We start from the raw sequence: 18,782 nt of genomic DNA, 5'->3' as shown, positions 1-18,782 counted from the left end.
GCTAACGCAAATCCACAGGAAGGGTTCATTTAGGAGTGGAAGGGGGAGAGGATGTTGGCTTTTTGTATCACTGGTTATTTAGTGCTTGATTTACCATACCAATAGCCCTCATACACATCCAATGGAGCAGGGAAGTAGAAAAGAAAAAGAAAAAAATGAGGCCACTCCCACTCTTTAGTGTAGCCAACTGCTCATCTATTTTCTGATGTATCAGTGAGTTTCCTAACTAAAGTAAACAGATGTTATGTGGTGCGGTGATATGACAGCTCTGACACCAAAACAAACTAACTCAACTGTCTCTCAAATCATTAGTCTTTATCTCTCTCTCCCCATCTGTCTTTCTCACTCTCTCTCTCCCTCTATTCATTGTCCGTTGATGGTGAAAAGGAGGGCCTGTGTTTCTGGAGAACATTGTGTACTGTTAACTCCACAGAGTAGGGGAGTAGGGATATGGGGGGTTCAACACAGTGTCCAATAACAATGGCAGGTATGTGGCTGTCCTCTTTCCTTCCCTGTCTCTAAGGCCTACAGCTACAGCATGTACAGAGAACACACATGACTGGCTAGCTACAGATAGATAAAGCACCACTACCTATCTCTACCATGCTTCACTTCACCTCAATGGCTTGGAAAACACTTTCTCATTTGCTGGATGTGTTCCAACAAAATATATGGTTAATGGAATTGATTTATACAATTATCATGCATGCCTTTTAAGGATCTGACGGCGAGTGGGTAATCTGTCTCTACCATCAGTCAACGTACAATCATTGGATAACAAAATAGACGAGCTACGATCACAAATATCCTACCAACGGGACATAAAAAAACTGTTATATCTTATGTTTCACCGAGTCGTGGCTGAACGACGACACAGATAACATACAGCTGGCGGGGTTCACGCTGCATCAGCAAGATAGAACAGCTGCCTCTGGTAAGACAAGGGGTGGCGGTCTGTGTATATTTGTTAACAATAGCTGGTGCACAAAATCTATTATTAAGGAAGTCTCAAGGTTTTGCTCGCCTGAGGTAGAGTACACTATTTACCAAGAGGTTATCTATATTTTTCGTAGCGGTCTATTTACCAAGACCACACTCAATGAGCTGTAAGCCATAAGCAAACAGGAAAACGCTCATCCAGAGGCAGCGCTCCTAGTGGCCGGGGACTTTAATGCAGGGAAACTTAAATCCATTTTACCTCATTTCTACCAGCATGTTAAATGACCACCTTTACTCCATACACAGACGTGTACAAAGCTCTCCCTCGCCCTTCATTTGGCAAATTTGACCATAATTATATCCTCCTGATTCCCGCTTACAAGCAAAAACTAAAGCAGGAAGCACCAGTGACTCGGTCAATAAAGAAGTGGTCAGATGACGCAGATGCTAAGCTACAGGACTGTTTTGCTAGCACAGACTTGAATATGTTCCGGGATTCTTCTGATGCCATTGAGGAGTACACCACATCAGTCACTGGCTTCAACAATAAGTGCATCGATGACGTCGTCCCAACAGTGACCGTAACCCGGAAGCTTACAAGACCTCCCACTATGGCCTCCGACGAAACATCAAACAGGCAAAGCGTCAATACAGGACTAAGATTGAATTGTACTATACCGGTTCCGATGCTCATCGGGTGTGGCAGGGCTTGCAAACTATTACAGACTACAAAGAGAAGTACAGCCGCCAGCTGCCCAGTGACACGAGCCTTCCAGATGAGCTAAATTGAGGCAAGCAACTCTGAAGCATGCATGAGAGCATCAGCTTTTCAGGACGACTGTGTGATCACACTCGCCGTAGCCGACGTAAGACCTTTTAAACAGGTCAACATTCACAAGGCCGCAGTGCCAGACGGATTACCAGCATGTGTACTCTGAGCATGCTCTGACCAACTGGCAAGTGTCTTCACTGACATTTTCAACCTTTCCCTGACTGAGTCTGTAATACCAACGTTTCAAGCAGACTACCGACCTAAAGTAACCTACCTAAATGACTACCGACCTGTAGCACTCATGTCTGTAGCCATGAACTGCTTTGAAAGGCTGGTAATGGCTCACATCAACACCATTATCCCGGAAACCCTAGACCCACTCCAATTTGCATACCGCCCCCAACAGATCCACAGATGATTCAATCTCTATTGCACTCCACACTGCCCTTTCCCACTTGGACAAAAGGAACACCTACGTGAGAGTGCTGTTCATTGACTACAGCTCAGCATTCAACACCATAGTGCCCTCAAATCTCATCACTAAGCTAAGGACCCTGGGACTAAACACCTCCCTCTGCAGCTAGATCCTGGACTTCCTGAAGGGCCGCCCCCAGTTGGTAAGGGTAGGTAACAACACATCTGCCACGCTGATCCTCAACACAGGGGCCCCTCAGGGGTGCGTGCTCAGTCCCCTCCTATACTCCCTGTTCACCCATGACTGCATGGCCAGGCACGACTCCATCACCATCATTAAGTTTACAAAGAAACACAGACAGGAGGAAGGGGAATGAAAAAAGATGGCTAATTAAAATCATACATTATTTTTATAAAATCTGTTGTAATGCCTATTTCCCAAAGTCTGTGAATTAGACTATTGCGCATTTACCCTCTCTTATTTCAGGGCATGTCTTCTATAAGCTTCTGGTAATTGAACAAAGTTACAGGAATCTTCAGTAATTTTGGTAATGAACTTTATGGTAACTCTGGTAATTATACTTGAATAACTTATAATAAATTAAGACTATCTATTAATATATTTTATCTGTGTACATGAGTTTCTAGTAGAGGGAAAGGGGATACCTACTCAGTTGCACAATTGAATGCAATCAACCAAAATGTGTCTTTCGCAATTAACCCAAACCCTGTGAATCAGCGCAGTGCGGGGTTGCCTTAATCAACATCGCCTGGGGAGCAGTTGTTGTTGTTGGGAGTTAACTACCTTGGTCAGACCATATGGTTCAAGAGGAAAATAGTATAATTAATGAAAAAAAGCATCTAATCAACAATGGCATTATTTTCAATTAACTCTGCAACTCTTCGAACTAGTGACTTTTTTTCACAACTGCCACGCAGAGGGCCAGAGATTATTAGTCTCCTGTGATAATCTAAAGTACCAAAAGGGCCACTAGAAGTCTTGTGATGAATTACATAAAATCCTTAAGTTTCCAGTGATATACCCTCCTTTTGCAACCATAATAAGCATGAAGTGGGCTTTGTCTTAAAATAAACTAACATTTACATGAAGTCTGCCTCAGAGAGACGTGTGTCTAAGAAAGCCATATTGTCTCCATACAAAGGGCTATTATCGTCAAGTACGTCCCCTGTTGTTAACATCAATGCCAGTCTAAAGGCACTTACACCATTTCAGTGTGCTGCATGTTTGTCTGCCGGAGGAGAGGGGAATGGAGTAGAGTTTTTTTATACTTCGGGCTGATGGTGTTTTTATGGGAAGGGTTGGTTCAGAAATGTAACATTTGTCCAAGGAAGTCTGTGGTCGTGACTTATTTCAAGGTACACTGTACGTTTATTTTTGGTGGACGTTAGGGTTATGCAAAACCTGTCCGCACCATTAATTTCCTAGATTTCTTATCGCCCTCTGATAAGTGATCTGAAAAGCCAGCCTCAGTTTGACCCAGTGACTTTAGATATTATCCTTATCATCATTACTGATAATAGTAGAATTACAGTATCATTATATCGTATCATTACTTTATACGGCAGTGGTTCCCAACCTTTATTGGTTACTGTACCACCAAGCATATTTTTCTCTGCCCAGATTATCATTGGAGGTAATCCATCATCTGCATTTTACCAGTAAGCCTATGGGCTCAGGAGTTTTCTCAAGTACCCCCTGTGGATAGGCCAAGTACCTCCAGGGGTCCTACTACCTCTGGTTGGGTAACACTGGTTTACAGTATACCTTCACAGTATTCTTTAATAGCTAGAATCTGCAAGAGTTCAGACCAAAAATCTAACCTAGCTGCACCAGGTTTCTGGAAAATGGTAGATATTGTGTTTTATGTTGAGAGACTCAGATCTTTCCCTCTGTGGAAATATGAGGCTTTTCTCCACTGGAGTAAATGGGTTTTCATGACCATCATTCCCTCTGTCGTGTCCCAGATGGCAGTGTAGAGTCTGGGTTTCACTCAGACAGTCAGGGGGGAGGTGTGTGTGTGTGTGTCTGTGGTGTGCGTGTGTGTGTGCATGCATCTTTAATATTCCAGTCACCTCTTCACAGGCTTTGAGGCTCTTTGGCCTTGTCTGTCTGTCTGTCTGTCTGTCAGTGGGTGTAAATGGCCTGTGTGAAAAGCAGATGTCTTGTGTGAGGAAGGATCAGCCAGCCAGGCAGCCAGTGAGCCAGCTAGCAGCACACGCAGTAGCCTGTTAGTGAGTGATGTCATCGCCACACACTGGGGGCTCTGGGCTGACAATGTATGAGGTAAATTGATGTGCTCTTCATCGTATAGAAAGGACACTCTTCATGTTGCATTGGGATTAATGGATAATGTGAAACACACTCCATCATACAAAGAAATAGGAGGAATTTTTGTAATTTTGTCAAGTTGTAATGTGAAGCTCTCTACATGCAGCCCCCCCCCCCCCCCCCCCATCCTCTTGTTCACTGGCTGGACTCTCTTTGTTCTCTTAGCAGGAGTAGGAGCAGTCATGCAAATTCAGATGCACATGTTCAGCTGAAGTGAGAAGTTTACATACACCTTAGCCAAATACATTTAAACTCAGTTTTTCACAATTTCTGACATTTAATCCAAGTAAAAATAATAGTGTAGAGAGTGATTTATTTCAGCTTTTCTTTCTTTCATTACATTCCCAGTGGGTTAGAAGTTTACATACACTCAATTAGTATTTGGTAACATTGCCTTTAAATGGTTTAACTTGGGTCAAACGTTTCAGGTAGCCTTCCCACAAGCTTCCCACAATAAGTTGGATACATTTTGGCCCATTCCTCCTGAGAGAGCTGCTGTAACTGAATCAGGTTTGTAGGCCTCCTTGCTCACATGCACTGTTTCAGTTCTGCCCACAAATTTTCTATAGCATTGAGGTCAGGGCTTTGTGATGGCCACTCCAATACCTTGACTTTGTTGCCCTTAAGCCATTTTGCCACAACTTTTGAAGTATGCTTGGGGTCATTGTCCATTTGGAAGACCCATTTGCGACCATGCTTTAACTTCCTGACTGATGTCTTGAGATGTTGCTTCAATATTTCCACATAATTTTCCTCCCTCATGATGCCATCTATTTTGTGAAGTGCACCAGTCCCTCCTGCAGCAAAGCACCCCCACAACATGATGCTGCCACCCCCGTGCTTCACGGTTGGGATGGTGTTCTTCAGCTTGCAAGCGTCCCCCTTTTTCCTCCTAACATAATGATGGTCATTATGGCCAAACAGTTATTTTTTTGTTTCATCAGACCAGAGGACTTTTCTCCAAAAGTACGGTCTTTGTCCCCATGTGCAGTTGCAAACCATAATCTGTCTTTTTTATGGCGGTTTTGGAGCAGTGGCTTCTTCCTTGCCTTTCAGGTTATGTCGATATAGGACTCGTTTTACTGTGGATATAGATACTTTTGTGCATGTTTCCTCCAGCATCTTCACAAGGTTCTTTGCTGTTGTTCTGGGATTGATTTGCACTTTTCGCACCAAAGTAAGTTAATCTCTAGGAGACAGAATGCGTCTCCTTCCTGAGCAGTATGACAGCTGCGTGGTCCCATGGTGTTTATACTTGCGTGCTATTGTTTGTACAGATGAAAGTGGTACCTTCAGGCGTTTGGAAATTACTCCCAAGGATGAACCAGTCTTGTGGAGGTCTTGGCTGATTTCTTTTGATTTTCCCATGATGTCGAGCAAAGAGGCACTGAGTTTGAAGGTAGGCCTTGAAATACATCCACAGGTACACCTCAAATTGACTCAAATTATGTCAATTAGCCTATCAGAAGCTTCTAAAGCCATGACATCATTTTCTGGAATTTTCCAAGCTCTTTAAAGGCACAGTCAACTTAGTGTATGTGAACTTCTGACCCCCTGTAATTGTGATACATTGAATTATAAGTGAAATTATCTGTCTGTAAACAATTGTTGGAAAAATGATTTGTGTCATGCACAAAGTAGATGTCTTAACCGACTTGCCAAAACTATAGATTGTTAACAAGACATTTGTGGAGTGGTTGAAAAACTAGTTTTACTGACTCCAACCTGGGTATGTAAACTTCAGACTTCAACTGTATCAGCAGAACGGGTAGGAAGAGAGGAGTAGCAGGTAGTGATTGGGCCACACATGCAAAGTGGCTCAGGTCTTTCAGAGGACATGTGGCTTCCTGTCGCTAACCTAACCTGGAGGAACCAGCCTCTTCTGCCTGCATGCCTGCCTACCTACACTGCTCTTCAATTATATATATATATATATATATATATATATATATATATGTGTGTGTGTGTGTGTGTGTGTGTGTGTGTGTGTGTGCCTGCAAATTGGTTTGTGTGTCTTTTAAGTGTGGGTGGGGGAATTCCAACATGCCAAGGTCCCCACAAAGAACAACCAAGAACAATGAGAGGGAGGAAGTGAGGGATTGCGAGAGAGTCTGCATGGAAATGGAAGACGAGAGTCAGGGACCCAGCCTTGTCCCTGCTGTATGGACGAGGGCAGCAGGGGTAGCTGGTTCAGACAAAGATGTGGGGTAGGAAGGCCTCAGTGCACTGGTGTGGAACCAGAGATCTCTGAGCAGATACCCAAAAAGGTAATACCAGTCCCCTTAAATTATTTTAACTCAATGTATTAACACTTACTGTAGATTGCAGCTGCCAATAAAGTAAGCCGTGGGAAAAGTGTCTTCTGTGTGAAGCGGAAGCAACGTACAACAATGTGTCATGACTAACGACAAAGCCATGCAGGTGTTAATATTTATACCGAAAGAACATTTCTAATCCTCATATCTGCCTGTGCTCTGGGCTGGAGGAAGGGCGAGGCTGTTACCTGAAAGCACTTTACTGCTCTGTTCTGTTTGATAAGCAGAGAATTCAGTCCACATCAAAGATGGCTGCCACCTTTGAACCTCCGATCCAGGTGCCTGCCTGACAAACCACATTAATTACGCTTCAGGGACACTTGATGAAACTAATGATAATCAGTCAGGTTTTGTTTTTTTGTTTTCCTAGGCAGTTATTGTATAGATAATGATTTGGAGAGCGACGTGTAGTTGATGTGATTTATTGCTCATAGTAGTTTCATTGGCCTTTTTAGTTCCCTGCGTCTCCTGACTTGTTCAGCCTGCCCAGTGTGCCCATGCGATATGCATGCTCTGTTTGTCCGATGAGAGAGTGAATGCATCTGACACCTGATCCTGGCTTCCATTGTGGTGAGGTATTTGTTTGTGAATGGTGAGCGCTTCTCTTCTCACATCACCGTCCCTGTACTAGCCCTGGAAGGATTTAATAAGAGTTAGCTCTCCGTCTCTCTCGCTCGCTTGATCACTGTCTTTCTCCCCTTTCCCTCTTTCTCCTCCTCCTCTTTCTATACCTGGCCCTCCACTTTTTGTTCTCTCACACTCTCTGTCTCTCTGCCTGTGACATTACGCACGAAATGAACAATGGGGCCACTTTCAGTCAGTCTCCTCCAACCTTAGGTCACACAGTGGAAAGCGTGATGGTAGTCGTAGTGCTTGACCTGACTACACCAAGCCCTCTCCTGGTTGGGGAAAACTTCTCCAATGACCTCCGTCACACAGCTAGATAGACGTTCTAGTCCTGTCTGCCTGCCCGGGAATTTCCATTGAAAAGCTTTCAGCTAAACAAACTCTCTCCTCTGAAGATTGTGAGACGATTCATTTGCTTGCATAAATGTTTATGCGAGTAGTGAGTACTAGGGCAGCCACTACCTAACCTGGGTTTTGAAAGCATGTTGCTTATCCCTAGGAAATATTTACATTCCCCAGGTGTTGGGGCCGTTTTTTCTCAAATGTTTATTTTTGATCATATTCGGCAACGTTGGAGTAGGGGATGTGTCGACTCCGGTTGAGATACATTTAGAGATGAGTCCCCCCCCCCCCGAGCCAAGCAGGGTCAGTATCAATAGGCCCATTCACTGACAGAAGGCCAGAAGTTGGATGTTTACGCTTGGATAGAAAGTACATCATGTATGCCTTCCTCAGGCTTTCAATAACATGACACCGATAAATGGCTTCCTAGTGCCTAGCTACCTACCTACACACTGGTGTTTCCGTATCTGCTGCAATACTCCATACAGGTGTGTGAAAGCAGTTTTTATTTGCATTATTAGTTTTTTTTGCCCGCATTCATGTTGGGACGGTCAGGGTGTCAGAGGAGTGGCCCAGTGTTAAGTATTTTCATACGGCTTCAATGCCCTGGTCTCAAATCCACCCTCCCTGAGTCATACTGTAGGCATAGCGTCCATTTGCTTGGTCTTGTTAAAATGGTAGGCTACTTGTTTGTATTGATCTGTGTAATAGTGGTGGGGATTGTCTTTTTTGCCTCCCTCTTTTTTGCTTAATCTATTCTCAACCACCTTGTGCCATTATTTTCCTCTACAGAGATGCCCTTAATCTCCTGAAGAAGTTCCCTGATTCCAAGGCAGCTCCAGTTACAGCAGCCCCAGTGGCAGCAGCCCCCAGTCCAGTCGCCACCCCAGCAGCTGCCCCACTTCCCCCAGGCAGCAGGCCCATGTACCCCCCTCAATCCATACCTGGCAAGCCTGGAGCTCCGGTGAGTACACACACGCACACACACACTATCAGTAAACACATTAAAATGTCCAAATCGAGATCAACACCAAGTGCTCAAGGGGCTTGAAGCATTTTCAGAATGTGTATGGCTTGATGACTCATGCACCTCAACACAGTGGATTATATCATAAGGATGTAGGAAAAGCAAATAATGGGTAGGGAAGTATAGATTTAACTATTCACGGCTCACTGGTGTGTGAGATGGAGGGAGGCAGGGACCACCTCGACGTTGGTATGAGTCACTATGGCTGCCACCTACCCTCCCCCACTTTCTATACGGACACACACACTCTCTCTCTACCTCGCCTTCTCTCAGTGCTGCTATTCACTAAAGGTGATGGGCATAACACACAATCTATCAAGATCTATGATTTGTGGAGTTGAGGGCACGTTTTCATGGATTTAATTTTCTCATGACTTCACATTAATAATTTGCCTGTAAGTGTTGGAGCCTCGTTCTAGCCTTATGTAACATCTTATAACATTATAAAGGGGAGGAACAGCATTTTCCAGTAGATAATTCCCTCATTCAGAAAGACAAGTTTATGCTAATATATACTACTACTATTGGTAGTTGGTGTGACTTTTATGTTCTTAATTTCCTCCTGTTTGTTCCTGTTGTGGCACCTCTTGCTATGGACTTTGAGTAGTGCAAGTCTGTGAGATCGGTGATTGGACACAGTTAGCTTGTATTCCAGCAGGGTTTGGAAGAACTTCTGAGAAAGTATTGAAACACAAACAACACTCTGCTCCAAAACGTATGAAAAGCGTCTAAGCAGACATTAGCAGTATCTTAATAGGCTCTGGAGACCCCCATGCTATGGAACAGATCCCTATCGTTTGCACAAAGGAGAATTTGCACACAGCCCCTGTGCTCCCATCCAAAATGAGCATGACGACATATCGTCTTACTCTCTCCCGCACAGATTGAGCCATCAGACAGACAGACAGGCCTGGGGTTGTCCAGGGGGTAACCAGACATGATCATCTGGTCAGTGGAAACCCTGTAGAGAGCTGAGGACATGGGTCTCTGACTGTTTCCTGACCAACTCCGCTAACCTCCCTGTGATTTGGGAATGAGTGCTGTTGACGACAGTGTTTCCTAAGTTCTGGTACCAAGGACACGGAGTTAACAAGACACCATGTAGAAGTTAATTGACAGATAGACAAGCCGTGCATAAGCAGAGTCCGCTAAAGTAACAGGTAGCCATCCATCCAGCTCTCCTTTCCTTCCTCTCGGCTTAGCGAGTCGTTACACCCCAGAGAGTAGTGGTATGCGGAAGAGGGCACAAGCAGCCTCCAACACAGGCGACTGTCTCAACTTGCCTGTTAAAAACATGGAGGAGAGACCGAGAGACAATAGGCTTTGGTTTCCTGAGGTTTCTCTCTCTGGCCGTGTCTAGACTTGACAGTTAATGCAGTTTTTGTATTATGATCATGGAGTTCTGAACACATCATGCGTGTACACTTACATTTCAATGTGTCCAGATTCCCTTTTTCTGCGCTACATTCAAATGCCAGTGTGCATTCTACAAACGGTAAAATAGACAAAATGTGATAGCCACTACCACCAAGTTGTTGTTGTGTTATCTTCTGTAGCTAACTAGCAAGCTAGCAAGTAAAGCTAAAGGGCTTGCAAACGGGCTACCATAACTAAATATTAGCTAGCTGGCTAGCATTTATGAGGCCAACAAGCATTTCCTCACATGCTAGGAATGTATTTCCTCCAAAGTTATAATGAAAAGGTGTCTCTCGCTCCCAAAACACATGTTTTTTGGAGACTTGTGGGTGGAGTGCTGATGACTTTGTCCACTGTATTTACATTTGGTAGCCTGATTTTGTCCAGGCTGAGAAGAAATTAGCACACAGTGCATCCCTGACCACCACCTGATGTGGTCAGCCAGATCTGACCACAATGTGACTTTTGTCTTTTCAATGTGATCTTCGTATGTGGTATGATGACAAACACGCTTTTCAGTCTGTAACGACCAAAAAACAGTCATTGCTGTTATTTGACGTATTTTGTACTTTTTATTTGATGGCTTTGTTTTTTTTAAGCTTGACTTGATGCCCTTGTAAAGAGTGTTGTGTTTATTGGACAACTCTATACTGTGAGGTGAATAGAAGGCTCCTCCTGTCCTGAGACACTGGTCAAGCTTTAGAGCCAGGCCTGTCCAAACACTCCAAACAGCAGCCTCGTAAAGACGACCCAGACTGGTTGGGGTAGTCTGTCTTCCATCCCTGCCTCTTTTTCACTGTAATGGGGATGTAAAGAGAACCTGTTTTAGTTTTAACTGTTGAATACTAATTGTACCATTACTGCAGAAGTGTTTACAGCAATTAAGATCTACACAAGAGGTTAGTATTCTTACATACGTACGTATGTGTGTGTACGTGTGTGTACTTGTGTGTGTGTGTGTGTGTGTGTGTGTGTGTGTGTGTGTGTGTGTGTGTGTGTGTGTGTGTGTTTAGGCATGGTGGATTTAGTTGTCATGGCAAAAATTGCACAGGTATTTCCTCATCTTGTTTGCCATATTGGAGTTTATTGGGTTTGTACTACCTAGTATAGTGTCTAGCATGTCAATAACTTAAGTGCTAATTGTATTTTCAAGACGATAATGTCGCCTGGTCGCAATAAATGACCCAATATACCACCTTAGAGTTGGTTCTATTTTTAGTTGAACAAAATCGATCCCAATCAATCTTTTGTAACGAGCTTGTCAAAAGCATTGCCATGGGGTCCTATAGACTCATCAAAGCCTCTAACTTTAGGTGAAAGTGAATACGTCTGCAATGGCGTTATTGATGGGAGCAGAGTCATAAAGTCGTCCAGAAATATAAATCTGCACAGTGACTGACTGACCGTTCTCTGTTCTGTCCTCTCTTTCATCCTCTCCTGTCTCAGGGCACCTTCACAGAGGTCCCGGCCTCTAATGTGCGACGTGTCATCGCCCAGAGGCTGACGCAGTCCAAGACCACCATCCCTCACGCCTACGCCACCATCGACTGTGACCTGGGCGCTGTCATGCAGCTCCGCAAGGAGATGGCCAAAGGTGAGGCCACAGCACATCGAGTCAGAACACAACATAACAGGGCACAACACATCACATCAGAACACAACATAACAGGGCACAGCACATCACATCAGTACACAACATAACAGGGCAAAGCACATCAGAACATAACAGGGCACAACACATCACATCAGACCACAACATAACAGGGCACAACACATCAGAACACAACATAACTGGGCACAACACATCATAACAGGGCACAACACATCACATCAGAACACAACATAACAGGGCACAACACATCACAACATAACAGGGCACAACACATCACATCAGAACATAACATAACAGGGCACAACACATCACAACATAACAGGGCACAACACATCACAACATAACAGGGCACAACACATCACAACATAACAGGGCACAACACATCACAACATAACAGGGCACAACCCATCACAACATAACAGGGCACAACCCATCACAACATAACAGGGCACAACACATCACAACATAACAGGGCACAACACATCACATCAGAACATAACAGGGCACAACACATCACATCAGAACATAACAGGGCACAACACATCACAACATAACAGGGCACAACACATCACAACATAACAGGGCACAACACATCACAACATAACAGGGCACAACACATCACAACATAACAGGGCACAACACATCACAACATAACAGGGCACAACACATCACAACATAACAGGGCACAACACATCACAACATAACAGGGCACAACACATCACAACATAACAGGGCACAACCCATCACAACATAACAGGGCACAACCCATCACAACATAACAGGGCACAACCCATCACAACATAACAGGGCACAACACATCACAACATAACAGGGCACAACACATCACAACATAACAGGGCACAACACATCACAACATAACAGGGCACAACACATCACAACATAACAGGGCACAACACATCACAACATAACAGGGCACAACACATCACAACATAACAGGGCACAACACATCACAACATAACAGGGCACAACACATCACAACATAACATAACAGGGCACAACACATCACAACATAACAGGGCACAACACATCACAACATAACAGGGCACAACACATCACAACATAACAGGGCACAACACATCACAACATAACAGGGCACAACACATCACAACATAACAGGGCACAACACATCACAACATAACAGGGCACAACACATCATAACAGGGCACAACACATCACAACATAACAGGGCACAACACATCACAACATAACAGGGCACAACACATCACAACATAACAGGGCACAACACATCACAACATAACAGGGCACAACACATCACAACATAACAGGGCACAACACATCACAACATAACAGGGCACAACACATCACAACATAACAGGGCACAACACATCACAACATAACAGGGCACGGCACAACACATCACAACATAACAGGGCACGGCACAACACATCACAACATAACAGGGCACGGCACAACACATCACAACATAACAGGGCACGGCACAACACATCACAACATAACAGGGCACGGCACAACACATCACAACATAACAGGGCACGGCACAACACATCACAACATAACAGGGCACGGCACAACACATCACAACATAACAGGGCACGGCACAACACATCACAACATAACAGGGCACGGCACAACACATCACAACATAACAGGGCACGGCACAACACATCACATCAGAACATAACATGGCACAGCACATCAGAACATAACAGGGCACAACACAACACATCACATCACAACACAACATAACAGGGCACAACACATCACATCAGAACATAACAGGGCACAACACATCACAACATAACAGGGCACAACACATCACATCAGAACACAACATAACAGGGCACAGCACATCACATCAGAACATAACAGGGCACAGCACATCAGAACATAACAGGGCACAATGCATCACATCAGAGCATAACAGGGCACAACACATTACATCAGAACACAACATAACAGGGCACAGCACAACACAAAGCTGGCCAAAGATGAAGGCTGTTTGCGTTCAAGTAAACAGTAGCACTACATCACACAACCCAGCTGAACACTCTCAACGGCATCTCAATCATCATTATTCACGATTCATTCATGATTTTTCTTATTATTGGCATTATCAGGATTAATTTAGAAGTGCTCCGAAACCTCTTATCTACTCACTTAGAAAGAAAATTACTCCAGTCATCATTCACCATTCAGTTACTATTGTGCAAAACATAACCCAAAACAAACAGCAAATGCATCCGAGTTTGTAGTCACAAGCTTGATGTAGTCTTTGCGTGCAAGGAGTATGGGACCAAATACTACACTTTTGACTACCTTAAAACCCCCTAGAGTCGATGTCCACGCCCCTGCGGAAATGTAATTAGCATAATACAAAAATCTGCTTAAAAATCTTTTTTTTTTTTGCATTGGATGCTGCCGATGTCGCACTTCTGCATCTACGGTGAAAGGTGACAGCTAGAACAGTGTTTCTCAGACCATGAGACAAATGTCTAAAAACTGGGGTGTTGTGTGTAGATTGATTAGGAAAAAACGATTTAATCCATTTTAGAATATGGCTGTAATGTAACAAAATGTGGAAAAAGTGGTGAATGGGTCTAAATACTTTTCGAATGCACTGTATGTACTGTGTACCCTGCATGGCATTGTCATGTCATTTACGCAAAGTCCCATGGGAGGGTATTCGTGGCGATTTCCTTTTTAAATTAGGGTAAGATAGAGATATTGTTGGGTGTCTTCATTTGAAGTGTTCCACAGGCAAAGGAGAGACTATTTCATTTGCAGGACACTCAGAACTCAAACATCTCCAGTCAGCCAGGATAATTATATATTCCGGGTTCAAAGCATGTCACATTGATGTGTCCTGTGATTATATCATCGCAGCAGGGAAAAGGTGTCTGCTAAACGCTTAAGAAAGGGAGTGATGGGGGAGAGATGGAGAAAGGAAGAAGAAAAGGAGGAGGGTGAAGGAAAGGAGGAGGGAGAGAGAGAAACTAAAGGGATATGGAGTGATATGACATGAAGTGATTAGGCAGGGCTGGCAGTGCCTGACCCATTCTGTCCTGCAGGGGATTCCTTGCGTGTTCTCCTTTCACTCCCTCACCTCTTCTCTCATCCCATTTCTCTCCACCAATCAAATTAGCCAAGGCATTGTGCACAACATATGTTCCATGTTTCTTCTGCTTAATGGCTTCTCAGTGAAGGGAGGTACAGGTAGGCTACTCTACAAGAAGAGAGAAAGATAAAGAACATTGTTTGCACGTGTCATAACTACCACCGATGGTGTTTTTTTTTTGTATATACTTGGACCCGAGCCAGTCCAGAAACTCCATGGTGTTTTGATGGGGTGGCACCAGGGCCCAAAGTTGTTCCTTCTCAGTTTACATGGTCAGGAAAAACTCCTGGTTCAGCTCATTATTCTCTTTAAGAGATGAATGCAATGCAATGCAAAGCGGCCTTATTAAATCTAAACCTGACAGTTAAACCCAACTTTATTTATATGCTCTTCAAGATGACCGTGACAATACATGTAATACATTTCCATTTCCAAGGATGAAAGAATGATTCCTATAATTTTGCTCTTCAGCACTGTTTCAGTCTTATGTGTCTGTGCTGCAGAGGAAACGCGGAGTGAGTGGCCATTCCAGTCCTATTAGCTTCAGTGTTGTGTGTGTTGAGGTATCCTTTATCCGTCCTGTTGTTTTCCCTTGTTCTCTTTGTTCAGGAGCACAGCAAATTTCACGGTTAGCTCATTAGTGATACTGCTAACAGCATTCATAACCGTCTGCCGCTAATGGGCACTCTTAAACAGCCCAGCGCTAACGTCCTGCCCACTCCACCATGGGCACTGTATTGAGGACAGGAGAGACGGAGAGGTATATAGGCGAGAAAGAAAGCGAGACACAGGAAACCTGGAGGAAAGAGAATGAGACAGATGGTTGAGGCAGGACAGAAGGTCAGGGAATGTATTTGCCTGTTGTTGCTAGAACGTTCCCAGAACACCTTTTTAAAGGTTCCCAGAATGTTTAAATAAGTTGTGGGAACAGTCTAGTGCAAACATTGTGGGGACATCACAATAGATATGTTCGCAAAACACATGCTGTCAGTTGTGCGGATTATTATACAATGTTTATTTTAGGGTGCAAGACTCATTCATCTGATGTTACAAGAACATTCCCAGAACATATTTTTTATGTTCTTTAAAAGTTCCTGATATGTTTATAAAAAAAAAAGAAAATCTCCCCAATTTCATGGTATCCAATTGGTAGTTAGTCTTGTCTCATCGCTGTAACTCCCGTACTGACTCGGGTCGAGGTTAAGGTCGAGAGCCGTGCGTCCTCCGAATCACAACCCAACCAATCCGCACTGCTTCTTGACACAATGCCCACTTAACCCGGAAGCCAGCCGCACCAATGTGTCGGAGGAAACACTGTACACCTGGCGACCGTGTTAGCGTGGACTGCGCCCGGCCCGCCACAGGAGTCGCTAGTGCACGATGGAACAAGGACATCCCTGCCGGCCAAACCCTCCCCTAACCCGGACGACGCTGTGCCAATTGGGTCTCCCGGTCGTGGCCGGCTGCGACAGAGCCTAGACTCGAACCCAGAATCTCTTGTGGCATAGCTAGCACTGTGATGCAGTGCCTTAGACCACTGCGCCACTCAGGAGGTCCCCCAAACACATTTATTTAGGTTGTGGTAACATTGTGGGGATATGACGAGAGAGGTTCCCAAAACACTAAAGCTGTCCAGTTGTGCTGACATTCAGATAATGTATGTATTAGGGTGTACAAAACATTCCTTTGATGTTGCAAGAATGTTGACATGACACCTGGTCTAAGTTCTTTAAAGGTTCCCAGAACATTGAATTAAGTTATAGGAGTTGTCTGGGATGTTGCAAGAATATTCTTGTGATATTCACATAGGTTACACAGAACATTCCCACAATGTTCCATTATTTCCCAAAAACTGTGTTTTTATGACGTTCATTGCATATTTGTTTTAGGTTTAACATATTTCATTCTGGGAACCTTTAAAGAACAGACAATGTGTTCTAGGAATGTTCTTGTTACATCAGGGGAATGTTTTTTCACCCTAAAATAAACATTGTAGAATCAATCGCCCAACTGGACAGTTTTTGTGTTTTGGGAACATATATTTTGGGACGTCCCACAATGTTCTCACCGGACTGTTCCCACAACCGAATCAAACATTCTTGGAACTTTTTTAAAGAATGGTTTAATTTTGTTCTAGGAACGTTCAACATCTGGAAAATGTTTTATAATGTACACACACTCTATAATCATCATCACGACTGGGCATTTTGTGTTATGAGATCATTTGCCGCGACCTAACGAATGTTCTGGTAACTGAACCAATTTTGGTTTGCTGGGAGGCCTCTATTTGTCCTAAACACACATGAATGGTAAGTCTGATTCTTCTTTACAATTCACATCATCCTATAGCTTGCATACCAGATGTCACCTGCCATGGTCTTTGGAGCAGTTGGTATTTGGATAATTAACTTACCTGACTAGGAGCTCTTAAATTATAGATCTGGAGTGTTTGACAACTGTTGTCTTTTTTTTTTCAGCGGAAATCAAAGTGTCCCTCAATGATTTTATCATCAAGGCCGCTGCTGCTACGCTTAGAGTAAGTACCATGCCTGTTTCAGTCATTCTGTCAATGTTCATTTCCATAGGAATGTTTTTGATAGATCTACAGTGCCCATAGAAAGTGCACAGCCCTTTGCAAAATGTGTGTTGCCTCACAGCCTGGAATTTATTCGGTTTTAGTTTCCTGAGCAACAAAGCCACGTCACCTTCACCATTGCAGATCCCCTGAAGCCATTCCTCCCCAACTGTCCCTAGTTCAAACAACCCCATTTATATTTATCAACTGACTGGTGGCAGGCTAAGGCAGGCACAGAGCTTGCTGTCGTCTGGCTGCTGGGCAGACTTATAAATAGACACCAATTCCCAGTTAATTCTAGCACGTCTTTCGGCCATTTGATGGGAATTCTGAGAGATGAATACTCCTTTCTGGTTAGGGAGTATTAATCTCCCTAATCAGAAAGGTTTTCTAAATTAATTTAGTAAATTTTTCATGGCAAGGAAAGAGAGAGAAGGAAAACATTTCTCTAGATTTTCAATTTCCTGCGCTCTGTCTGAAGACTGGGCATGTAATCGCCAAACAAAATCCATAGGATTCAGTTGGGGGCCTTAGCTAGTACAATTTGGGGAGAGGATAAGCCTTGATTTTCATAATGTGCATTTGGAATATGAATATTGCTCCTTTGTGTGACTGACTGTATCCATGGAGACCGGGACAGAGGTGAATAAAAGATGAGAATGTGGCTCACTGCTTTGTTAGGACCTGTGGCCGTGCCTTTTGTCAGAGCAGTGAATCTACTATAACACTGGCCCATTCACCTTTCACCCTGGCCCATCCTTACTTCTGTGGAAACATCTTAATATGTTATCTTATCAATCGTGGTGATAGGACAGGGTATAGTTTAAAGTTTTATTGTCACATGAAAAGGATATGGCAGGTGTAGAACAGTACAGTGAAATGCTTAACCTATCATTTATCTGCATGTCCAGCCCTTATACACAGAGTGTACAAAACATTAAGAAAACGTTCCAGACTCAATTTGTTGGGGCATGGGCTCTACAAGGTGTCGAAAGTGCTCCACAGGGATGCTGGCCCATGTTGACACTAATGTTTCCCACAGTTGTCAAGTTGGCTGGATGTCCTTTGGGTGGTGGACCATTTTTGATACACACGGGAAACTGTTGAGCATGGAAAACCCAGCAGCGTTGCAGTTCTTGACACAAACCGGTGCACCTGGCAGCTACTACCATACCTTGTTCAAAGGCACTTAAATCTTTTGTTTTTTCCATTCACCCTCTGAATGGCACTCATACACAATCCATGTCTCAATTGTCTTAAAGCTTAAACATCCTT

At 43.8% G+C, this 18,782-nt stretch overlaps 1 protein-coding gene across 1 annotated transcript in view; it reads left to right on the top strand.

Annotated features, from left to right (window-relative positions):
• The window catches only part of pdhx (pyruvate dehydrogenase complex component X), a 74,167-nt gene that overhangs the window by 38,103 nt on the left and 17,282 nt on the right, over positions 1 to 18,782 (top strand). The window contains exons 6-8 of the mRNA XM_029696667.1: positions 8,552 to 8,723; positions 11,649 to 11,796; positions 17,410 to 17,468. Of these exons, the coding sequence (XP_029552527.1) occupies positions 8,552 to 8,723; positions 11,649 to 11,796; positions 17,410 to 17,468 (379 nt within the window). The remainder of the gene's footprint in view (positions 1 to 8,551; positions 8,724 to 11,648; positions 11,797 to 17,409; positions 17,469 to 18,782) is intronic.

The sequence above is a fragment of the Salmo trutta genome, chromosome 17, assembly GCF_901001165.1.
Source record: "Salmo trutta chromosome 17, fSalTru1.1, whole genome shotgun sequence".
Taxonomy (NCBI): domain Eukaryota; kingdom Metazoa; phylum Chordata; class Actinopteri; order Salmoniformes; family Salmonidae; genus Salmo; species Salmo trutta.
This window is presented reverse-complemented; position numbering and strand designations above follow the sequence as displayed.